At 36.5% G+C, this 22,041-nt stretch overlaps 1 protein-coding gene across 1 annotated transcript in view; it reads right to left on the bottom strand.

Annotated features, from left to right (window-relative positions):
* The window catches only part of LOC140148008 (dynein axonemal heavy chain 1-like), a 98,143-nt gene that overhangs the window by 33,575 nt on the left and 42,527 nt on the right, over positions 1–22,041 (bottom strand). Inside the window, 12 exon segments of the mRNA XM_072169834.1 lie at positions 321–586; positions 1,726–1,872; positions 2,456–2,629; positions 3,478–3,635; positions 3,828–4,129; positions 7,169–7,294; positions 7,984–8,142; positions 14,157–14,276; positions 14,910–15,104; positions 15,657–15,834; positions 20,757–20,911; positions 21,596–21,767. Coding sequence (XP_072025935.1) covers positions 321–586; positions 1,726–1,872; positions 2,456–2,629; positions 3,478–3,635; positions 3,828–4,129; positions 7,169–7,294; positions 7,984–8,142; positions 14,157–14,276; positions 14,910–15,104; positions 15,657–15,834; positions 20,757–20,911; positions 21,596–21,767 — 2,152 coding nt within the window.

Genomic DNA, 22,041 nt, shown 5'->3' with positions numbered 1-22,041 from the left:
ATGATAGTTTAATTAATGCTGGTTTCACACTTTCCTGCTCTGACAATAATTTTGCTTCTATGTGCAGTCAGACCAGAAATGCTAGCGGTGACCAGCGGCAAGCAGATATGTGTTGATTTAATTCAACACAAGAGCGGTGCCACACTGACGTACGAGAATGGGAAACGATTTTGGCCAATAAGCACAGAGAGAAAACATTGGTTTTTCAAGTCATACCACTTGTATCAATTTAATTGACCAAGAAGAGTCTCAAAAATGACAGTGTACTTTTTGTGCACAGTACAAAAGATGATGTAACATTCTACATCAGATCTCTTTACCTTCTTTGCATCTTCTATCTCCGCATACACTTTGTTATCGATGTTTGCAATCATGAAGTCTCCAAACAGCAACCCATCTTTAGGGACCACATCTGACGGCGGTGTGTCAAACACGGTCTTCACCTTCTCTTTCAGCAAGCTTTCAAACCATGTGCGGTCTTCGTTGTTGACCAGACGGTCCTGGAATACACGGCAGTTCTCGTGGTACCACAACTTCAGGAGACCTGTGAGGTCTGCAATCTTGGCAGCATTGGCCATCAATATACCTATAATAATAGAGAATAGAACTGATATAAAGTTACTGCTTCAATGTATTTATACATTTATTAATGTCCGAATATACCACAAGTAATAAACCTCGGCTTTACTCATTAAAACCTTGCTTGAAGTTTAATTGACGTAACCTGACACAAAAACATGTCACAAGTCTTTTTATTCTTTAAAAACAATTTTTTTTATATATAAATATAATACTGTATTTTTCAAACCAACAAGAATCAAATAATTTTATTTTGGTATTATTTTGAAAATCCAGTTCTGATAAGTATATTGTCATGATGGTGTGTATATTTTTTGGCATTTCTATCTTTCCATGCTTTTTGGCATGTCTATCCGGTAAATTTTTTACAAATCTAACCGGCTGACCCTTGATTTTTTGATAGTTGTAAGCAAAAAAGACTTGCATGTAAAGTAACTGCTCTCAATGAGGTTTGATAAAGATGAGGTGACATGTGTTTACCTTTGATACGCCCTCTGTTGGTCTGTGATCAAAACTGTCAGGCAAAAAACACTATAGTTTACATGGAAGAAGTTGATTTTTATTCATTAACGTTGGTTTCAAAGCAAATAATACAAAAAATGTTATCAAACTTGTTTATAAATGCATCAAGCTATATACATAATATCACACAAAACTTCAAAGGTTTTTAAAAGTTGAGTTTTAAAGAAATTTATCTGGTCTGTCATAGACACTCCTATGTTATTTTGCCTGGCTTGAACCAATAGAGGGCGGTCTGAATGTAAACATGTGACATCATAGGTCAACTCATCTATATCAATAAAACATTACATTGCATGGCACTTTCAATCATGTAGCTATTCTATATAAAATCCACAATACCCTTGTGGAATATGTTAGAAAAATCTTCCACAGTAGGAGTATGAATTTCAAAAGGAATGAACACATTAGGCAGCTCCATTCAATACCCTCAGAGAAAGATTAAACCTGAATCTTCCACAGAGGGAGGGTGAGTATCAAAGAGTTGGTTAATATGTTCATTCCATTTAAAATTCATACTTTCCCTGTGGAATATATTTCTGAAATCTTCCACAGGGGTAGTGTGGATTTTAAATGGAATAGCCCACTGCAGAGTTGCTACTCAAGTACCCATTCTTGTTACATTACCTTGGAAGACTTTGGAGAGATCTCTCAAGTTGAATGTATAATGTGATTTGGCCGGTGTAGGCAGTAGTTGGGTTGTTATGGTAGAGTACACATCGATGGTAGTGTTTACTATCTTGGCACAATACTCCTTGATTGGTTCACTGGGTGCTGAAATAAGAGGAGGGAAATGTGTGACTACAATTTCATCCACACCACATGAAGAAATATTATCTGACAACTTCAAATATATGGCAATGAGTGGGGTAGTATTACATGAAGAACACCTGTTGCACCGGTATGATCTGTACCAAGTGTCTGTAAATAATTTTGTACTTCTATACAAGCTGCTGATAAGAAAACTGTCCCATTGAATGAGTAATTGTTGGTATTAAGAAGATTTCAAAGCGATGCAAGTCGCGATATCAATATTGTTGGAAAACTGAAAACAACATCTACAAAGAAACGACCTGAAATTTATCTGGACCTTGGTATTTGATCTGGCCATAATTTGTTATTAGAATCATATGAAGTTTTGAAACAAAATTGATTGAAATTAGAAAATACTTCCTTTTCATTTCCTTTATATTTAACCAGTGGTATTTGCCTATGATTTCAAATAATTGGGAAAAATAGATACATCAGTTTTTGTATCTGAACTCAAGTCTCACATACACTTTGTAGTGATGAAATTTAATTGCAACCTCTTGGAAATGATCAACATCTACTGATACCATGTTTGATATACACATACCTAGCCAGCTGCCCAGGATGGTAGCAAAGATACGGAACTTGCTGCTGTGTTCCATCTCACAGAATGACAGGTAGTTGAAGTGACGCTTAAAGCGACCTGTGATAGGGTTACGCCCTCCACCGGGTGGGCCCATTGCGCAGGCAAATGTAATGTCTACCAGCTCACGGAATGCACCTGTAAGCATAATTGTTAGCATTCTGCATGTTAGATAAATCACAATTACTGAGGACGCTTCAATAACATATTTTGGTGAAATAGTGTTAAATACATTTTCTACACCCTTGAATCTCTGTCCACTTGCTGACAATATATGTGACACGATCTGGTCAATGGAGGCCAAATTTTCAAAAATGCCTCCTTTGACCTCCATGGACCAGATTGTGTCACATATGTGACATGATCAAGGGGAATGAGTAGGATGTTGCTAATATTGTTTTTGAGATATTGGTACAAACAGTCTGTTTGACTTTGATGGGGTTTACATCGAAATGTAAAATTTGTAAACTGCCAGAAAATGAATGATGTAAAAACTTCTAATTGAAAATTGCCAACATGTGACTCATTCCCTTGATTATGCCAATATATATATTAATGCTCTTATACACAAATTAGTAACTACTCAAGAAGTTTACTTGTAAATCTGCATGGCATACTAAATTAACTGCAAACATATTTCTATAGAATTAATAGTTCAGATTAGCCAGAACATGCAAAATAATTTCTCCTTACATGATCTACCTGCGTACTTGACAAACATGATCAGATGATTTTTTTTAATTGACTCATTACAATTTCTAACTTGCTCAGTACCTATGTTTACTGATGTTGAAATTACCACATCCCTGGAATGCTTGGTTGAAACGTTATGAACTTTTTCTATGTTCATTTTCTTATGTTTTTGCTCCTTACTTTTGCCTATATCTCACTTTAATTATTGCCGACTTAGGTCTTATTGGGTCAGATCAGGTCACATACAAAAGAAGATACACAATAGTGAATTCGTTGATACCAGTATTCCTTACCTATCTGTTTCCTATCATACCATCCCTTATGATCCATATATTGTCTAAGGAGCTCTATGGGAGGTTGGGCACCATATACTTCCAATGCAGGCATGTTCAGATCATCCACAAAGAGTACAAACACTTTGCCTAGAGGTGGACCAAATACACCTTTGCGTCTGTGGATCACAAAATAATTATACATAAATCATATGCTACACAAATAGATTAGTAAAAGTGGTGTGTAAAATGTGCAATGCTATCACAATAAACAATTATAGACAATTAAATAATATTTCATAAATAATAAGAATCAAACAAGCATCGATGGTCGCTCAAAAGATCAAACAAATTTGCTTTCATTGCCTTACCTTTTGTCCAGTTTGCTGTCAATCAGATCCTGTGTTTGGTTGGCGCTTGTACGTGCTGAGAATGTCAGAAAATTACTTATGTAATCTTTAGGCATTCCTTTCAGGAGTTTGTCTGCGATGGTAAGGGTTTTACCCGTACCTGTCTCACCAACACAGAGAACCTGTTTTCTGTTGGTGACCAGCATGTTGAGTAGATATGAGCCTCTGACTGTGTCTGCTGTTGGTACTATGATATCAGAGAAAGGCATCTCTGGGGTGATGTTACATGGAGGTACACCCTGCATCCAATCCAGCCACTGAACCTAGTTATTGAAAGGAGGCATAGGCAGTTATAGCAACATAATACACTAAGCATAAATGACCCCAATAAGCTAATGAGCACTTTGTGTAGAAAATCAATACCATTTGGTAATGGAAGACACATTCGTCCACGACCGAATTTGAGATTTTTTGATATTTATCAACACTAAGATGTATTCTATCACTTGAAACTGATAAAATACAAGTTGCTAATATTTATACGTATTTTTGCTTGATTTATTTCACTCTTTTCAACTCTAAAAAGTCACATGGCTCAAGACAGCTTAGTAAATTGGCGGGAAATAATGAGTCAGAAATGTGAATGCGAAATATTGTGATTACTGCAGCGATTCGCGTCAAGCGTGACGTGGCGCAACTCTGCTGGCGTATGTCCAACATGAGTCAAGACGCATTCGGTATGTTGTTAATGCCAGCAAATGTGGTGTAAACAAAACAAAAATTTGCAGTCAAAATGCCACTTAGATTTTTTAATTATTTTGAATTTTGGCGCACTGAAAGCAGACATTATAGATTCATTGGTGCAAAAAGATGCATATTAAGACCATGCACCAGATACAGCTTTTACAAGTGTGAAAGTCTTACCGTTTTAAAATTTAAGGACGTTTTGTGCATAATTTTGAAATTTTTTTTTTTTATTTCGATTTCTTAGAGTTCACTTTTGATAATTTTGCGCGATTTTTGTGACAAGATAACTCGAAAAATATGCAAGCAAATGGTAAACTTTTTGCACTATCCTTTAGAGTACATCAAAGTCTAGGGAAGGTTTTTTTATTTTTTCAAAATATTTGTTTTAAACAAAAATATACACCATTATGTGCAATTTTAGCTTAATAGAGTGACAAAGCGGTTTTTTCACATGTTTTTTCAATATTTCAAAAAAAGAGCGAATTTCAAAAAATAAAAAACCTTCCCTAAGTTCATGTCTCTTCTTCATGAAAAACTAACTGATTTTTTTATACTCCGAACGGATTTTTTTCTAAGTTGTCACAAAAAATTGGGGTAAAAAGTGATTTTTGTGATTTTTTCAAAAACTTGATATTTTTTTATTTTATCTGACCTGACCATGGGATTCCTTGACTTATTTACTTTCCAAAAATGTATAGTTTTATATACTTTGGACATACAATTCAGAAATAATGAACCTCGAAAAGGTCCATGTTCTCTCCCATTACTCTGCCCTTAATATGCTTTCTGAGATATCACAATTTTATGTTGCAAAAAAACTAAACAAACAAACAAAAACATGATGAAATGAGCTGTTCCATTTAAAAACCACACCCTCGTTGAGGTAGATTTGGGCAATTCAGCGGTTTTAGCTATCCAGATCCAACAATTTTCTTCCAAGAACGATGGAACAGGTGTGAAATTATTGGAAATCTAAAATGTTCCAAATCAGGACCAAATTGCATTCCAACTTGATTTCAACATGTTTCTAGAGTTTTCATGCTGAGATTTTAAATAAAATGTGACACAAATTTCACATGGATTAGTCATATTTTCCAACTGGAATCAGGATAGCAGTTTCCTCTTTTCACAAAGGGTAGATTTCAAATGGAATGGCCCAATACAAAAGCAGTTTTTCTGTTGACCATATTTCAAAATTGATATAAGCCACAAATAACTCACACATCTCCTTCATTGTGTCACAAATGTTCTGTCAATATATAAATGGACTGAAACTTTTATCACGTTTATATAGAATTTATTTGATTGATTTTGTCCTGGGGGCAAGACCATCTCCTTTCCGCCTATTTTCCCAGGTCCTGTTGTCCGCACTTTCAGCTGCGGACTTTTCTTACCTTGGGATTTGGTTGCATGAGGTGATCTCACCCCTCGATAGAATATGTGTGCTCTATGTTGTTGTTTTTTTGATATTTTATATGTCATGCATTTTTGTTGATTTTTATTGATTGTAAATTTCACATCAATTCAGCTTTTAGCTGCGACTGTGTCTATTAATAAACCATGAATGAATGAATGAATGTATTTGCACATAAAAACAAGTTAATTATGAACAGAATGTTATATAGTTAATATTAAGTAAACAGTATATTATCAGTTAAGACAATGTAATAAGCCCACATGAAATCTTCATTGTTAAAAATTAGTAGAAACTAACTCAAATATAGAATAAATGTTCAAAGAACAACTTGTTTATTATAAATGTCCAAGCGCTGGGAAAAAATCCAACAGTTAAATAATTTATAACCGAAGAGATTTGTATTCAACAAAATCAAATACAATTTTAAAAAAAGTACATGAACATCAGCTGTCTTGCTATAAAACAAAAAGATGGAGAAGTGTTGTAGTTTAAAAAAGTTACTCCCAAGTTGAGAAATGTTTTGCCATCAACCAATTATCTAAAATCACTGCTATAATTTGTCAAACTTGGTAACAAAAATTGAACCATTTGTAACATTTGTCTAACTTGTAACATCCCTAACCTGTTTCCCTAACATCATTGGAGTTTCTCCTGTTTCTGACTCAGCTGCTGCCATTTTCTGTTTGTAAAAGGTACAAATATACATATTTCACATTCAAACATCTTGAAAACTCTTTCAACCTACACATGTACATTTACCTTGAATCCAATTCTAGTCAATTACAGGCTAATCAGTTAAATCTCTTGACCCTTGTAATTAGTTACAATTTCTGGCAGTTAACTATCCGATAAGGCAAAAAGAAAATACCCATTCTGTTCTACAGGCTCAACCGACCCAGATTTTGCATGCTGGGGATTTGTTTTAGCAGTATGAAATTGACAGCCATTTTTGACCGAGGTGGGTATATTTTGACTGAAATTTTTTGAAAAAAAGTCAGAAAAGTTTCAAAATATGGTTGCTAACAATTTTCAGATTTTTCAAGCTTTGTTGATTTTTAGGGTCATTTTGCCTCTTAAAAATAAATAAATATTTATTACCTAGCATGTCTTTCAGCCATAGAACAGGGTTTTTCATTGCTTAAGTTACATGCATGTTGTTTCCTAATCATAATTATTTCTCTCAACTACAAATTCTTACCTTCCTCTGTTTATTGGCTGCTTCGTCTTCTTCCTCATCATCTTTAGAGGACTCAGTTTGACTGATGCCTGCATCATCCAGGCGATAATCATAAACTGTGCCCTCTGCAGGGAATAGCAGCTGGATCTGTGGAACATAAGTTCAAATAATCACAAAGTTAACATTTTTAAATGTTATTAAAATTACTCGGTGATAATGATGCATACGTACATTTGACAAGTAATGAGTAATCATTCTGAAAAAATGACAGATTACTATCCTTGACTACTCAAGCTCAGGTCCTTGCATTCAATTTCATGCAACAAATATTTTCAAATCACACACACAATGTTTTTTAATAACATCTATTATTGTAGATTTGCAATGTTATTAATTGTTATCTTTTATAAACTGATAAAAGTGACCGGATCCAGTTCACTAACATTTAAGATGCTTCGTAAGTCACAAAATCTATCATAGCTTACAACGCATTGTAAAATCTATTTTACCAAAATAATTTATGATCGGAACCATTCATAAGTAATATGAATTTACAACAGGGACCGATCGTAAAGATACAACTAGTAAAAGGGTATTCGGAATTTGTGAACAGTTACTTGAGATAACAAAGGCTTAACAGTTTGGTTAAATTCACCCCAGTCACTGTTATTCATGTTATGAGTAACATCGTTCAAGAGTTGTTTTCTTTTTAAGTAAAGTCACACAAGTGATGTCACAAAAGCAATGAGTATTAATCTAACAGCTGGAAAGCAGATCAGTTAAATACCCAAAATCAAACCAGAGAACAAGAAAATACATTTGACATATAATAATACCTCTTTGTCCTTCATTTTCTTTCTGAGGAAATCGCTGAATTTATGTCTGCCGGTTGTATCAACTGTTCCTCCCACTGTCCATACCAAGGCAAAGATGAACCAAGGCTGGATCAGCTCTGCTATACGGTCCAATTGCTCCTGCATCATTGCCTTCTCTCCCTGTTAAAATGAGAAGCACACAATATGTTAAACAAAAGGCTATCATGTGTATATTTGCATCAATGTTGTTATTTATGTAATTAAATACTTGCGATTGTTGATTAGGGAGGTGTTCAAATTAGTGAGAATTGTTTCAAAAGCTTGTGATTTTTTTACAAAGAAGTAAATATCAAACAACACTATCGATAACAAAATTAATTGAAAAAACACAATGCCGTTCATGGTGTATTATACTGGTCTATCCCAGTTGAAATACATACACCCCCTATGGAAGACATCAGCTTAATCTCTCACACAAGGAGCGTAAATTTTAAATGGAGTCACCCATTCAGATTTACCCCATTTGAAATCTACACCCACTATGTGGGAGATTAAGGTCATGTCCATTTTGTAGCTGAACTCTTTATGTGCAAATGATCTGAACTCTTCTGACACTATTGAACAATAAAACACTTAGTGTAGTTGTTCCCGTCAAACTTTTCATGCGTAAAAGAGGACATACTAAAGGAACCAGATTATGTTCTCATATGAACGGATTTTGATGGGGGGGGGGGGCAGTAAAGATTTGAGGGGAATTCTAGGATTGGTACCACCATACCGCATGGCCCTGTTTCACAAAGGATTACATTTGATCTTACGACTTGCAATACTGTTTGGCTACATGGCAATTGATCCAATCCATGTGCACTAACTGGTAGATACTTTACTTGGATTGCTATTTTATTCCAAACACTTGCATTGTAATTTCAATACCAATACCAGGTCAAGTAGTGAATGTCATTCGTTTAATAGTAAATTATCAAGTGAAAAATGCATTGAAATTCTGTATTAAAAAAAAAGGCCTCAAACAAAAGCCAGTGGAGGTGAAAGGCAAGCTATGCATGACTATGATAACAAATGTATAGTGGACAAACCAGGATCCTCCTGATAAAAAAAACCCCCAATGTCAATTCACACCATTCTCACCTGCACAAGACAATTAAACACTTATATGTTAGTACACAGTATCAAAACACACATCACAACAGGTTAGCACACAAGTTTATGGTAATCAAAAATAGTTTCAACTGTCTATATAGTTACGCTTACAGTAGATCTTTCTTTGCACGCTAGTTAGTAATGGCCATGCATCTATGAAACCTATGCTGTAAAAGGTCTTCCAGATATAGGGTAGCGTTATTTACAAGATCAAAAACCTCTTTGGATTACGATCATTTTAGTAAATATAGGTGCTGATGTCATTAAGACTAATTGGGTACTTACCTGGATCTTACACAACCAGATTCCTATTGTTGCCACCCCCAGAGGTACACCACTACCCAGCAACTTCATTGGTACTCTATAGACTACCTGTGTAGGAATCACATACACAGTAGACACACACTAGCACTGGATTGGTCATGCACTGGTAGTAAAGTAGCTGGGCAGCAGTGTACCTCTGGGTTGGCAGTAATAGGAATCTAGTAGTGATATGTTGTTATGTTTTAGACAATTGTCTTTGTTTTTTTTCTTATTTTTTAAATTCAATGTTTACAATGCAATGTTAGGATAAAAATGGAAATCCCAATCACTTTTCAAATTATGAGCTTTTCAAACACTGAGCCAAAATATAGGAAAAATAATAAGGATTTTAAAAACTGGATACCTGAATATATTTTCATATTGTTTCAGGTTTTAATTTTTCTTCTTTATTTCTAAGTGTATCAGCTCCATCAAATCAAACAACCTTAGAATCACAGGAGAATGCACATTTTCTAGTTGAAGTTGACTCATGAGTTAGATCATCGATGGTTTGAGTTGAGTAACCAGTCCAGTAAGTCAAGGGTCCGAGTTACGAGATAAATCACCAAGGGTTCAACTAGGTTGAGTCACAAGTCATGTTGAATCATTTGAAGATTGAGTCACAAGTCAGTCACAAGTAACCAAATGATGAGTCAAGTCCAAGTCAAATCAAGTCATTCAAGTCAAATCATAAGTCGTCAAATATTGAGTTGAGTCCGAGTTCAGTCGAGTCATTTGGTTTACTGCAAGTCTGATACAAATCATCATGTACGCTAGCTTTATGTGCGAAGAATTTCACTGCAATAAACAGGACAAACAAATAAACACATCTAGAAATAAAACAAGTGTGTGAGAAAAAACAACATACACATAAAGTGCAAACCACACAGCTGAAGAGCAAATGAAATCAACTGTCTTACCCGCTATAACAAGTAGCCAAATCACAACACAAGTTTTATGCAAACAAATCATAATAATAATGCAAAATCATAATTAGAAGCAATGCATGGAATGGAGACACATCACAGAAACATAATATCAACTGGCTATTTCATTTCAAATCTGCCATACTCCTGTAGAAGATTTAAGAAAAGTCTTCCGCAGATGGAGTGTACTTTTCACTTGGAATCGGCTAGGGTTAATTATTTTGAAACCCATACTCCCCCTGTACATGAACATTGCTTTACCGATATCTTCCACAGCGGGAATGAGTATCTCAAATGGGAGTTACTGAATTGTCTATTTTATTTAAAAGCAATACTCCTGGATGACTTGAACGAAATCTTCCACATGGGGAGTGTGAATTTAAAATGGAATAGTCCAATCATCACATTGAAATCTCACAGCAAGCAGGATGTAAAATTACAACGTAAAAATGTCAACAACTAACTGCACGCTTAAAATAGTGTTGAAGTACTACAGTCATTTTACACAGATTTCATTGCAAATTTGATGAATAGATGCAGGCGGCTATAGCATCTTCAATATGCAAGAAGAAATGCAATGATGGAAACACTTGTAGTAATGTAAGAATTGAAATCTAAATGTTGTTCTAAGTCAATTTCAAGTGGATGAAATCATGATATCTAAATGAAATAACTACTATACAAAAACTATTTATGTTCACACTATGCTACTGAAAATAAATGTCTACATTGACAAATGCCAAGTGAACACAATTAGATAATGTCTGTCTCTTTTTCTGTTGCCATGTCTCTCATTCCTCTCTCCCTCACTCTCTCTTGATCACTCAAAAACACACATCTATATGATATTCTACATGATATAGTATTATTCTAATGAGATATTCCAGTTAAAATCCATACACCCTATGGAAGACATGACCTTAATCTCCCACACAGGGAGTGTGAATTTCAAATTGGGTTACCTGAATGGGTGACTCCATTTGAAATCTAAACCCCCTGTGTGAGAGATTAAGGCCACATCTTTCATAGGGGGTATGGATTTCAACTCAATAGACCAATGATGACAGTTGAAGCTACATCAGAAAAGAAATTCTAGAAGACTTTGTATGCTCACGGCAAATCTCTCTTGCAAACATTTCTATTTTTCTAAGTAATTTTTACTACATATGCCTACACTTACTTCGCCATCTTTACTACTAGTACCCCTGCCCTAGTATGGCAAGTTATGAAGTGAAATGAATAATTAGGAAGATTTAAATAAAAACACATGCTGACATGCATTATGGTATGATTATAAGATACCATGATACACTAAAGAGGTTATCATTAATCTTAGAATATACAGAAAAGTGAGCTTGTAAAATGTTGCAGTTATATCAAGGAAATAGAGGATAGATAGATTCATCAGTGAAGTCCCATGCTCAATGTTATCCAAAGTAAGCCACACTGACAGAGGTATATAAACTTGTCATACCAAATAATTTTTGCCAATTGTAAGCCACATAAAGTATAGAAGATGTGTTGTGATATTGTATAATTTAAAATTTCCATTTGAATGCATTGATGTGAATTGGCAAATTTCTGCTGTATTCTACAGAATTCAACATTAATATGAGCAGCTTATCAACAGTCATGAGAATGGCTTTTTGAAAACTGTCTGAAAAAGCCGATGAAAAATGTGTGTAAATTTGGATAACAAAACTTCCTGAATTCAAGAAAAAGGCTGAAAATTCTCATGTCTGTATGAAATGTCGAGATGTGCTGTGATATTCTAAGGAATTGCTTATTCTCTTTTCCATGCATTAGTGAGCTTATAAATGCTGTCAAACTTTTGCTTTATGGAATTTGTTAATTATGGAATGGGTGGAATATGCTGTGATATTCTACACGGCTTAAATTTTCATTTGCATGCATTTATGTGAACTGGCAAATTGCTGTGGTATTATACTACAGAATTTAATATGAGCAGCTTATGAAATTACCCTTGGCCGACATGCATTGATATGAGCTTATAAATGCTGTTAAGCTCTTGCTTTATGGAATAGGTTAACTATTGTGGGTGGAATATGCTTAAATTTTCATTTGCATGCATTTATGTGAACTGGCAAATTGCCATGGTATACTACAGAATTAAATATGAGCAGCTTATGATATGCTGTGATATTCAACAGAATTGCTTATTACCCTTGGCTGGCATGCATTAATGTGTGCTTATAAATGCTGTCAAACTATTGCTTTATTTATGGAATTGGTTAACTATTGTGGAATGGGTGGAATAATAAAAAAAATTTGAACTCACTTTCCCTCTACGAAGAGATATATGATAAATCTGAGTCAAAGAATCAACATGATTTGGCTTTAAATAAACTTGAGTAATTCTGATGCGATTTAAACTATTCAAATATCTTATCAATGTAAATACAAATAATAGCAATCTTTTTTTGCCTAATTGATGGTAGAATGTTCAGGCCTATAGGCTATTCCAGTATATTCCAGAAATCCATACACCCTGTATGGAAGATTTCTATGATTTTATTTTCCACACAAGGAGTGTGAATTTTAAATGGGGTTACGGTTACCTGAATGGGTAACTCCATTGAAATCTACACACCCTATGTTCAAGATTAAGGAAATGTTTTCCACATGGAGTGTATAGATTTCAACTGCAATAGCCCAATGACTAATTTTGGACTTAAGGTCAATAGGTCAATACAGATAGGTTAAGGGTTACGATAGGATTCAGTTAGGATTTGGATAGGATAGAATAGGTGGATTAGGGATAAGATATGGTATTAAAGAAAATATCAAAAGCCTCAACATCAAAATTTGCTAAATCATACAAATAATAACAAAACTTTAAGCATGTGCTGAGAGCATTACATTGTACTCGTAAAAAGAAATATATGTGTATTGAAGGGATGCTGGATTTCACTTAAATGACAATAATTTAAAAAAGCAAAAATCCTTTATATCTGTACCACAAGATTAACATTACTACAGTTTCTTCTCACCTTGAGTTTAGTAATGATGTAATGATGCCCTATACACAGGATTATATTATGCTTTGATTCCAAGAACAATCCACACGATTCAAGGCTATGCAAACTAAAATGCAGTAACGTCACTATCAAACTCGAGTTGAGAAGTATCATATTTCACATGAATATAAAGCTATCAATCCACCAAAGATAAAAACATTGCCAACATCATATCACATATAAAGCAAATAATCGCACTTTGTAAATATTTGATAACTGTATTTCAAATAGACTATTCAGTTCCATACACCCTCTATGGAAGACATGACCTTAATCTCCCACACAACGGGTGTAGATTTCAGATGGAGTCACCCATTCAGGTAACCCCATTTTTTTTTTTTTTTTTTTTTTATGTCGGGCATATCTAGGCATTAACAGCTGAAATCTAGGAGATAACGCTGTGAAACTTCGCCAGATACAAGTGACCTGGTGAACGAAGTGGGTCGCCGTGAGATAGCTGGTGGGGTAATTTTATAGGACAGGCAAGTGTAGCCGACAATCGGGCGTTACCCTGATCGGAACCGCCTGTAACAAGGTCTTTTTTATCATGGATCATCTGCCCCGCCATTACCAGATGAACCACGGGGAGAGCAGAGATTTTTTTTTTTTTTTAGGTCCTGCGGGGAATCGAACCCGGGACCTCTTGCACCAAAGGCAAAGACCTTAACCAGTGGACCACGCTGCTCCCCAAAATTCACACTCCCTGTGTGGACTATCAAGGCCATGTCACAATAGGGGATGTATGGATTTCAACTGCAATAATACCTACCTCTTTTGGTATGAATGGTGTGAAGAAGCAGTCTAGCAGTCGGAGTAAACTCAGAGTCAGGTTGCTGTCCATTGATGTCACTATCTCCTTGCAGTTCTCACGGATGAATGAAATGCAATCCTAATCATATTGTATTGATAAATTAAACATATTATAATTTAGATGGAAGCAAACTATTATCAATCAACTGAACTAGATGTGTAATCATTTGCCAAATGGGCAACTTTCAAATTCTCAGCAGCGCATCCCTACCCAGACCAAACTTGAGTACCCCACAGCAAACAGGCCACCTAAAGAACATGAAGTGCACATACAAATTGCAAATGGATTTTTATCAATTACATTTTGTAAATTTTTTTGAAATTAGGCACTGTAATTATAAATTCAAAGAAATTGTGGGATAGGCTTTTACGACAGGAATTCATAACAATTAGTGGGTTTTTAGCTGGTTCGCCGTCGGACAAGTTTTGAACTGTCAAGCTGAAGAAGAAGTCAGAGCTACTCCTGACGAAAGCTTGACAGTTCAAAACTTGTCCGACGGCGAACCAGCTAAAAACCCACTAATTGTAAAAAATAATTCAAAGAAAGTTGGAAGAAAAAGGTTAATGAAGAAATGTAACTTTAGTTAATTTGTTTTTAATGCAAATTTCACTGAAAATGACATATCTAGTCTGATTTTTGAAACACATTTCTTTCCTCTTTGACATGACATCTAGTCACATGTCATAAACATAATCCTACCAAATATCTTACCTCAAGGAAGTTGTCAAAGAGTGTCTGCAACTGATCCTTGTATGAATAGATGGCATCTGGCAGCTTCTTGAGCCAGCAGAATACAAATGGTGACAAGCCCAGAATACTTGGCTCTAAGTACACCATACCGCAACGACTCACGGTAGCTGGAGAAGCCACCGCTAAATCAGCTACCTCAAATATCATACGCTGGAACTGTATGGGAGAAATGGACAGTAACAATGTTAACAAAAAGTAATTTCAATTCTTTGATCATTGCATTATGCATACATCAAATGCACACACTTATATGTAATCATGCCAGGGACTCACACATACACAAATATCCCCTTACACACACACCCCCACTCCACTCACTAGGGCTGTTGTTGAGTAGAATTTTCATTGTCGACAATCATTAAATCTCAAGATCCGACATCGACAAGTTGTCGACAAAGGAATACATCAATAAAGTCTAAATATTAAGTTCAGAGAATGTTATGCACCATTTATTTACATCAAAATATTACCATATACCTCACATACGCAGCTTCAGAATATTGTGATTGTAACAGAAAGATAATCTGCACCACTTACAAATGAAAATAAAAGACTGGTGCAGTTATCTCTAATATTTTTAATGACTATATTTTTGTTGACAATTTGTCCATTTGTCGACAATCAGAAAATTGCTTTGTCAACAATATTGTCGACAACAGTCTTAACTCCCCCTACACACCCCATCATTCATATCTGTGTTAAATTTACCTCAGTTAGCTTGATGATCTCACCACTGCTAAGACACAGTTTCTTGTTGTCATCCAACACTGTGTTCATGTTCTCAATCCACACAGCATCTACAGGACCATCAAAGATATACCATCTTGAGTCCTCATCTGGAGCTGAACATCCAACACGGATCAAGGAGGAGAGGATACCATCAGTCCTGTACAAAGGTAATCAGATGAACACATAGTTTATTGTAAGACATAAGAAAGCCAACAACCTATTATAATTAATAATGGCCTTTATTAAAGGGTTGCATTCATCCATATCATGCATCAGCGATGAAAAGCAAGCACTGGTAGAAATGCCTGAAACTGCTTCAACATTAGGCTATTCCATTTAAAATCCACACAGCCCCTGTGGAAGATTTGTGAAATATCATCCACAGGGGGAGTATGAATTTCAAATGGAATGGACACATTTGCAGCTCCATTTGAAATTCACCCTCCCTCTGTGGAAGATTCAAGTTGAATCTCACTCAGAGGGTGTATGAAATTCAAATGGAGCTGCCTAATGTGTTCATTCCATTTAAAAGTCATATTCCCCTGCCCCTGTGGAAGATATCTTCCACAGGGGTACTATGGATTTTAAATGGAATAGCCCATTGCCTGAATATGTGGATTTCCCTATACTATTGTACATATAAGATTCATACAAACTGCCTGAAGTCAGACAGATGTCTGAAAACTTACATCCCTCTGGTGGATGTCATACACAGAGCACAGTTATTGTATTCAGGTTGTGTGACCATGCAAGTATAAGGTCCATTCAATCCATAACAGAACAATTACATTAGCATCTTAACTAAAGATCCTAAATGATCTTTTTGTCTGCACTAGAGTCCGTTAGCCTTTTCGAGATATGGCGTACACAATAGGAGTGCAGTCTTCAATATAGGTAAAACCCGGCAAATTCAAAAGACTTTACCCATTTCGTGCAGCGCCATCCTATTGTGTCTGCCATATCTCGAAAAGGCTAATATAATGGTTATCTTAGGAGTAGAAAACCAAGTCTGAGCATTATAGACCTCAAAAAAAAAAGCCTTGTGGTGTATGATATGGAACACACTATAAAATGTGGTTTTTGATTGAAGTTACTAAAGACCCAGGTCAGGGGACCAGATTTTCTTGACATGTTATAGTTTGCATGGTATCATAAGATGTCACAGGTCACTTACCATTCATGAGTAAGCAGATCAAATTCACCATAGAGTTGACCCATAGTAATAGATTTAGGGTTGAGAACACAAGTGTGAACCTTCTCATATACGCCTCCACCTACAGCCTCCTCACCCTACATATCTGGTACTTACCATTCATGTGTAAGCAGATCAAATTCACCATAGAGTTGACCCATAGTAATAGATTTAGGGTTGAGAACACAGGTGTGAACCTTCTCATATACACCTCCACCTATAGCCTCCTCACCCTACATATCTGGTACTTACCATTCATGAGTAAGCGGATCAAATTCACCATAGAGTTGACCCATAGTAATAGATTTAGGGTTGAGAACACAGGTGTAAACCTTCTCATATACACCTCCACCTACAGCCTCCTCACCCTACATATCTGGTACTTACCATTCATGTGTAAGCAGATCAAATTCACCATAGAGTTGACCCATAGTAATAGATTTAGGGTTGAGAACACAAGTGTGAACCTTCTCATATACGCCTCCACCTACAGCCTCCTCACCCTACATATCTGGTACTTACCATTCATGTGTAAGCAGATCAAATTCACCATAGAGTTGACCCATAGTAATAGATTTAGGGTTGAGAACACAAGTGTAAACCTTCTCATATACACCTCCACCTACAGCCTCCTCACCCTACATATCTGGTACTTACCATTCATGTGTAAGCAGATCAAATTCACCATAGAGTTGACCCATAGTAATAGATTTAGGATTGAGAACACAGGTGTGAACCTTCTCGTATACACCTCCACCTACAGCCTCCTCACCCTACATATCTGGTACTTACCATTCATGAGTAAGCAGATCAAATTCACCATAGAGTTGACCCATAGTAATAGATTTAGGGTTGAGAACACAAGTGTGAACCTTCTCATATACACCTCCACCTACAGCCTCCTCACCCTACATATCTGGTACTTACCATTCATGTGTAAGCAGATCAAATTCACCATAGAGTTGACCCATAGTAATAGATTTAGGGTTGAGAACACAAGTGTGAACCTTCTCATATACGCCTCCACCTATAGCCTCCTCACCCTACATATCTGGTACTTACCATTCATGTGTAAGCAGATCAAATTCACCATAGAGTTGACCCATAGTAATAGATTTAGGGTTGAGAACACAGGTGTGAACCTTCTCATATACACCTCCACCTATAGCCTCCTCACCCTACATATCTGGTACTTACCATTCATGTGTAAGCAGATCAAATTCACCATAGAGTTGACCCATAGTAATAGATTTAGGGTTGAGAACACAGGTGTGAACCTTCTCATATACGCCTCCACCTACAGCCTCCTCACCCTACATATCTGGTACTTACCATTCATGAGTAAGCAGATCAAATTCACCATAGAGTTGACCCATAGTAATAGATTTAGGATTGAGAACACAAGTGTGAACCTTCTCGTATACACCTCCACCTACAGCCTCCTCACCCTACATATCTGGTACTTACCATTCATGAGTAAGCAGATCAAATTCACCATAGAGTTGACCCATAGTAATAGATTTAGGGTTGAGAACACAAGTGTGAACCTTCTCATACACCTCCACCTACAGCCTCCTCACCCTACATATCTGGTACTTACCATTCATGTGTAAGCAGATCAAATTCACCATAGAGTTGACCCATAGTAATAGATTTAGGGTTGAGAACACAAGTGTGAACCTTCTCATACGCCTCCACCTACAGCCTCCTCACCCTACATATCTGGTACTTACCATTCATGTGTAAGCAGATCAAATTCACCATAGAGTTGACCCATAGTAATAGATTTAGGGTTGAGAACACAGGTGTAAACCTTCTCATATACACCTCCACCTATAGCCTCCTCACCCTACATATCTGGTACTTACCATTCATGTGTAAGCAGATCAAATTCACCATAGAGTTGACCCATAGTAATAGATTTAGGGTTGAGAACACAGGTGTGAACCTTCTCATATACACCTCCACCTATAGCCTCCTCACCCTACATATCTGGTACTTACCATTCATAAGTAAGCAGATCAAATTCACCATAGAGTTGACCCATAGTAATAGATTTAGGGTTGAGAACACAAGTGTGAACCTTCTCATATACGCCTCCACCTACAGCCTCCTCACCCTACATATCTGGTACTTACCATTCATGAGTAAGCAGATCAAATTCACCATAGAGTTGACCCATAGTAATAGATTTAGGGTTGAGAACACAAGTGTGAACCTTCTCATATACACCTCCACCTACAGCCTCCTCACCCTACATATCTGGTACTTACCATTCATGTGTAAGCAGATCAAATTCACCATAGAGTTGACCCATAGTAATAGATTTAGGGTTGAGAACACAAGTGTGAACCTTCTCATATCGCCTCCACCTACAGCCTCCTCACCCTACATATCTGGTACTTACCATTCATGAGTAAGCAGATCAAATTCACCATAGAGTTGACCCATAGTAATAGATTTAGGGTTGAGAACACAGGTGTGAACCTTCTCGTATACACCTCCACCTACAGCCTCCTCACCCTACATATCTGGTACTTACCATTCATGTGTAAGCAGATCAAATTCACCATAGAGTTGACCCATAGTAATAGATTTAGGGTTGAGAACACAGGTGTAAACCTTCTCATACGCCTCCACCTACAGCCTCCTCACCCTACATATCTGGTACTTACCATTCATGTGTAAGCAGATCAAATTCACCATAGAGTTGACCCATAGTAATAGATTTAGGGTTGAGAACACAGGTGTGAACCTTCTCATATACGCCTCCACCTACAGCCTCCTCACCCTACATATCTGGTACTTACCATTCATGTGTAAGCAGATCAAATTCACCATAGAGTTGACCCATAGTAATAGATTTAGGGTTGAGAACACAGGTGTGAACCTTCTCATATCGCCTCCACCTACAGCCTCCTCACCCTACATATCTGGTACTTACCATTCATGTGTAAGCAGATCAAATTCACCATAGAGTTGACCCATAGTAATAGATTTAGGGTTGAGAACACAGGTGTGAACCTTCTCGTATACACCTCCACCTACAGCCTCCTCACCCTACATATCTGGTACTTACCATTCATGAGTAAGCAGATCAAATTCACCATAGAGTTGACCCATAGTAATAGATTTAGGGTTGAGAACACAGGTGTGAACCTCCTCATATACGCCTCCACCTACAGCCTCCTCACCCTACATATCTGGTACTTACCATTCATGTGTAAGCAGATCAAATTCACCATAGAGTTGACCCATAGTAATAGATTTAGGGTTGAGAACACAGGTGTAAACCTTCTCATATACACCTCCACCTACAGCCTCCTCACCCTACATATCTGGTACTTACCATTCATGTGTAAGCAGATCAAATTCACCATAGAGTTGACCCATAGTAATAGATTTAGGGTTGAGAACACAGGTGTGAACCTCCTCATATACGCCTCCACCTACAGCCTCCTCACCCTACATATCTGGTACTTACCATTCATGAGTAAGCAGATCAAATTCACCATAGAGTTGACCCATAGTAATAGATTTAGGATTGAGAACACAGGTGTGAACCTTCTCATATACGCCTCCACCTACAGCCTCCTCACCCTACATATCTGGTACTTACCATTCATGAGTAAGCAGATCAAATTCACCATAGAGTTGACCCATAGTAATAGATTTAGGGTTGAGAACACAGGTGTAAACCTTCTCATATACGCCTCCACCTACAGCCTCCTCACCCTACATATCTGGTACTTACCATTCATGTGTAAGCAGATCAAATTCACCATAGAGTTGACCCATAGTAATAGATTTAGGGTTGAGAACACAGGTGTAAACCTTCTCATACGCCTCCACCTACAGCCTCCTCACCCTACATATCTGGTACTTACCATTCATGTGTAAGCAGATCAAATTCACCATAGAGTTGACCCATAGTAATAGATTTAGGGTTGAGAACACAAGTGTGAACCTTCTCATATACACCTCCACCTACTGCTTCCTCGCCCTTCAGATCTGTGATGGCTTTCTGAAGCACTTCATAGCACTGGGAAATGTGATGAACAAGGAACATAAAGACAATGTAAATGACAAAATTAGGCCTAACATTTACTACTTAACATATGTGTGTAAGTTTTCATATTGCTTTAATGAGGATTAATACAATGCTCATTTAGACCCTAATTACTATGGATAATTTGAGTCATTTGAGTAAAGGAAGCGAGTGAACACTGATTTATACAATTTTCAGTTGGCTTAGTCATGAAGCTCCCATGGCTAAGTTACTATGGTGCTCAAGTGGGACCCCTTTCCCACTTTTCTAATATGTGATGTGATCTGTGATAACTTGTCACATGGTGACATTTTAAATTTTTGAGGTTTGTATACCAAAAACATGGAAATTTTGAACTTTATTTAGAACAACATCAAAAGTTAGCAAAGAAGAAATGAAATAAATAGTTAAAAAATCTTAATTGACCACATCAAATCATGTGTCATATTTGATGTTGAACTGGCAATGCTGATAAAGCCCCTTTATACTCAAAATGACAACCTGTAATTAATTTATGACATACACTACAGTGGGCAGAAACAATGCATAAATTATAAACACACATCAAGGGAACAATTTTCAAGTGTATAATTTGCTCCACTTGCCGTCTGTCAGATATTAATTAAAAGACAATTAATTATCGCAATAATGAAAGAAATCATTCACAGTTTAACTCACCCTAGTTTTTCCCGAGCCAGAAGGTCCTACCAACATGAGACCATGTCTGACCACGGTTGTCTCATAAAGCTGAATACACTTCTTGATAAAGCCTTCAACGTCCTTGAGTCCAAATTTGTTGCAGGCGTTACGCAGAGATGTATCCAGCGTACCATAATCTATTGGCTCTTCCCTGAAAGAATACAAATTGAAAGAGTTACATAAATAAAACTGCACCATTTTCACTTTGATAATTACCAAATGAGAGGTATTTGTTACTGAGCTTGTAAAAGTAGATCTACTGCTTTGTGCAATATCTATCCATTTTGTTAACATTTATAAATCTGTAAAGAAAGAAGAATCTGACACCCCATGTATCCATCATTTTAAATTGTATACTCCAATCTGTCTAATTACTGATCATATAAGCACAAGGAAGACACCTATGCACCTCATGAAGGGGGAAA

Source organism: Amphiura filiformis, chromosome 3 (assembly GCF_039555335.1).
Source record: "Amphiura filiformis chromosome 3, Afil_fr2py, whole genome shotgun sequence".
Classification (NCBI taxonomy): Eukaryota; Metazoa; Echinodermata; class Ophiuroidea; order Amphilepidida; family Amphiuridae; genus Amphiura; species Amphiura filiformis.
The sequence above is the reverse complement of the archived record's forward strand: the minus strand, read 5'-3'. Positions and strand labels throughout refer to the sequence as shown.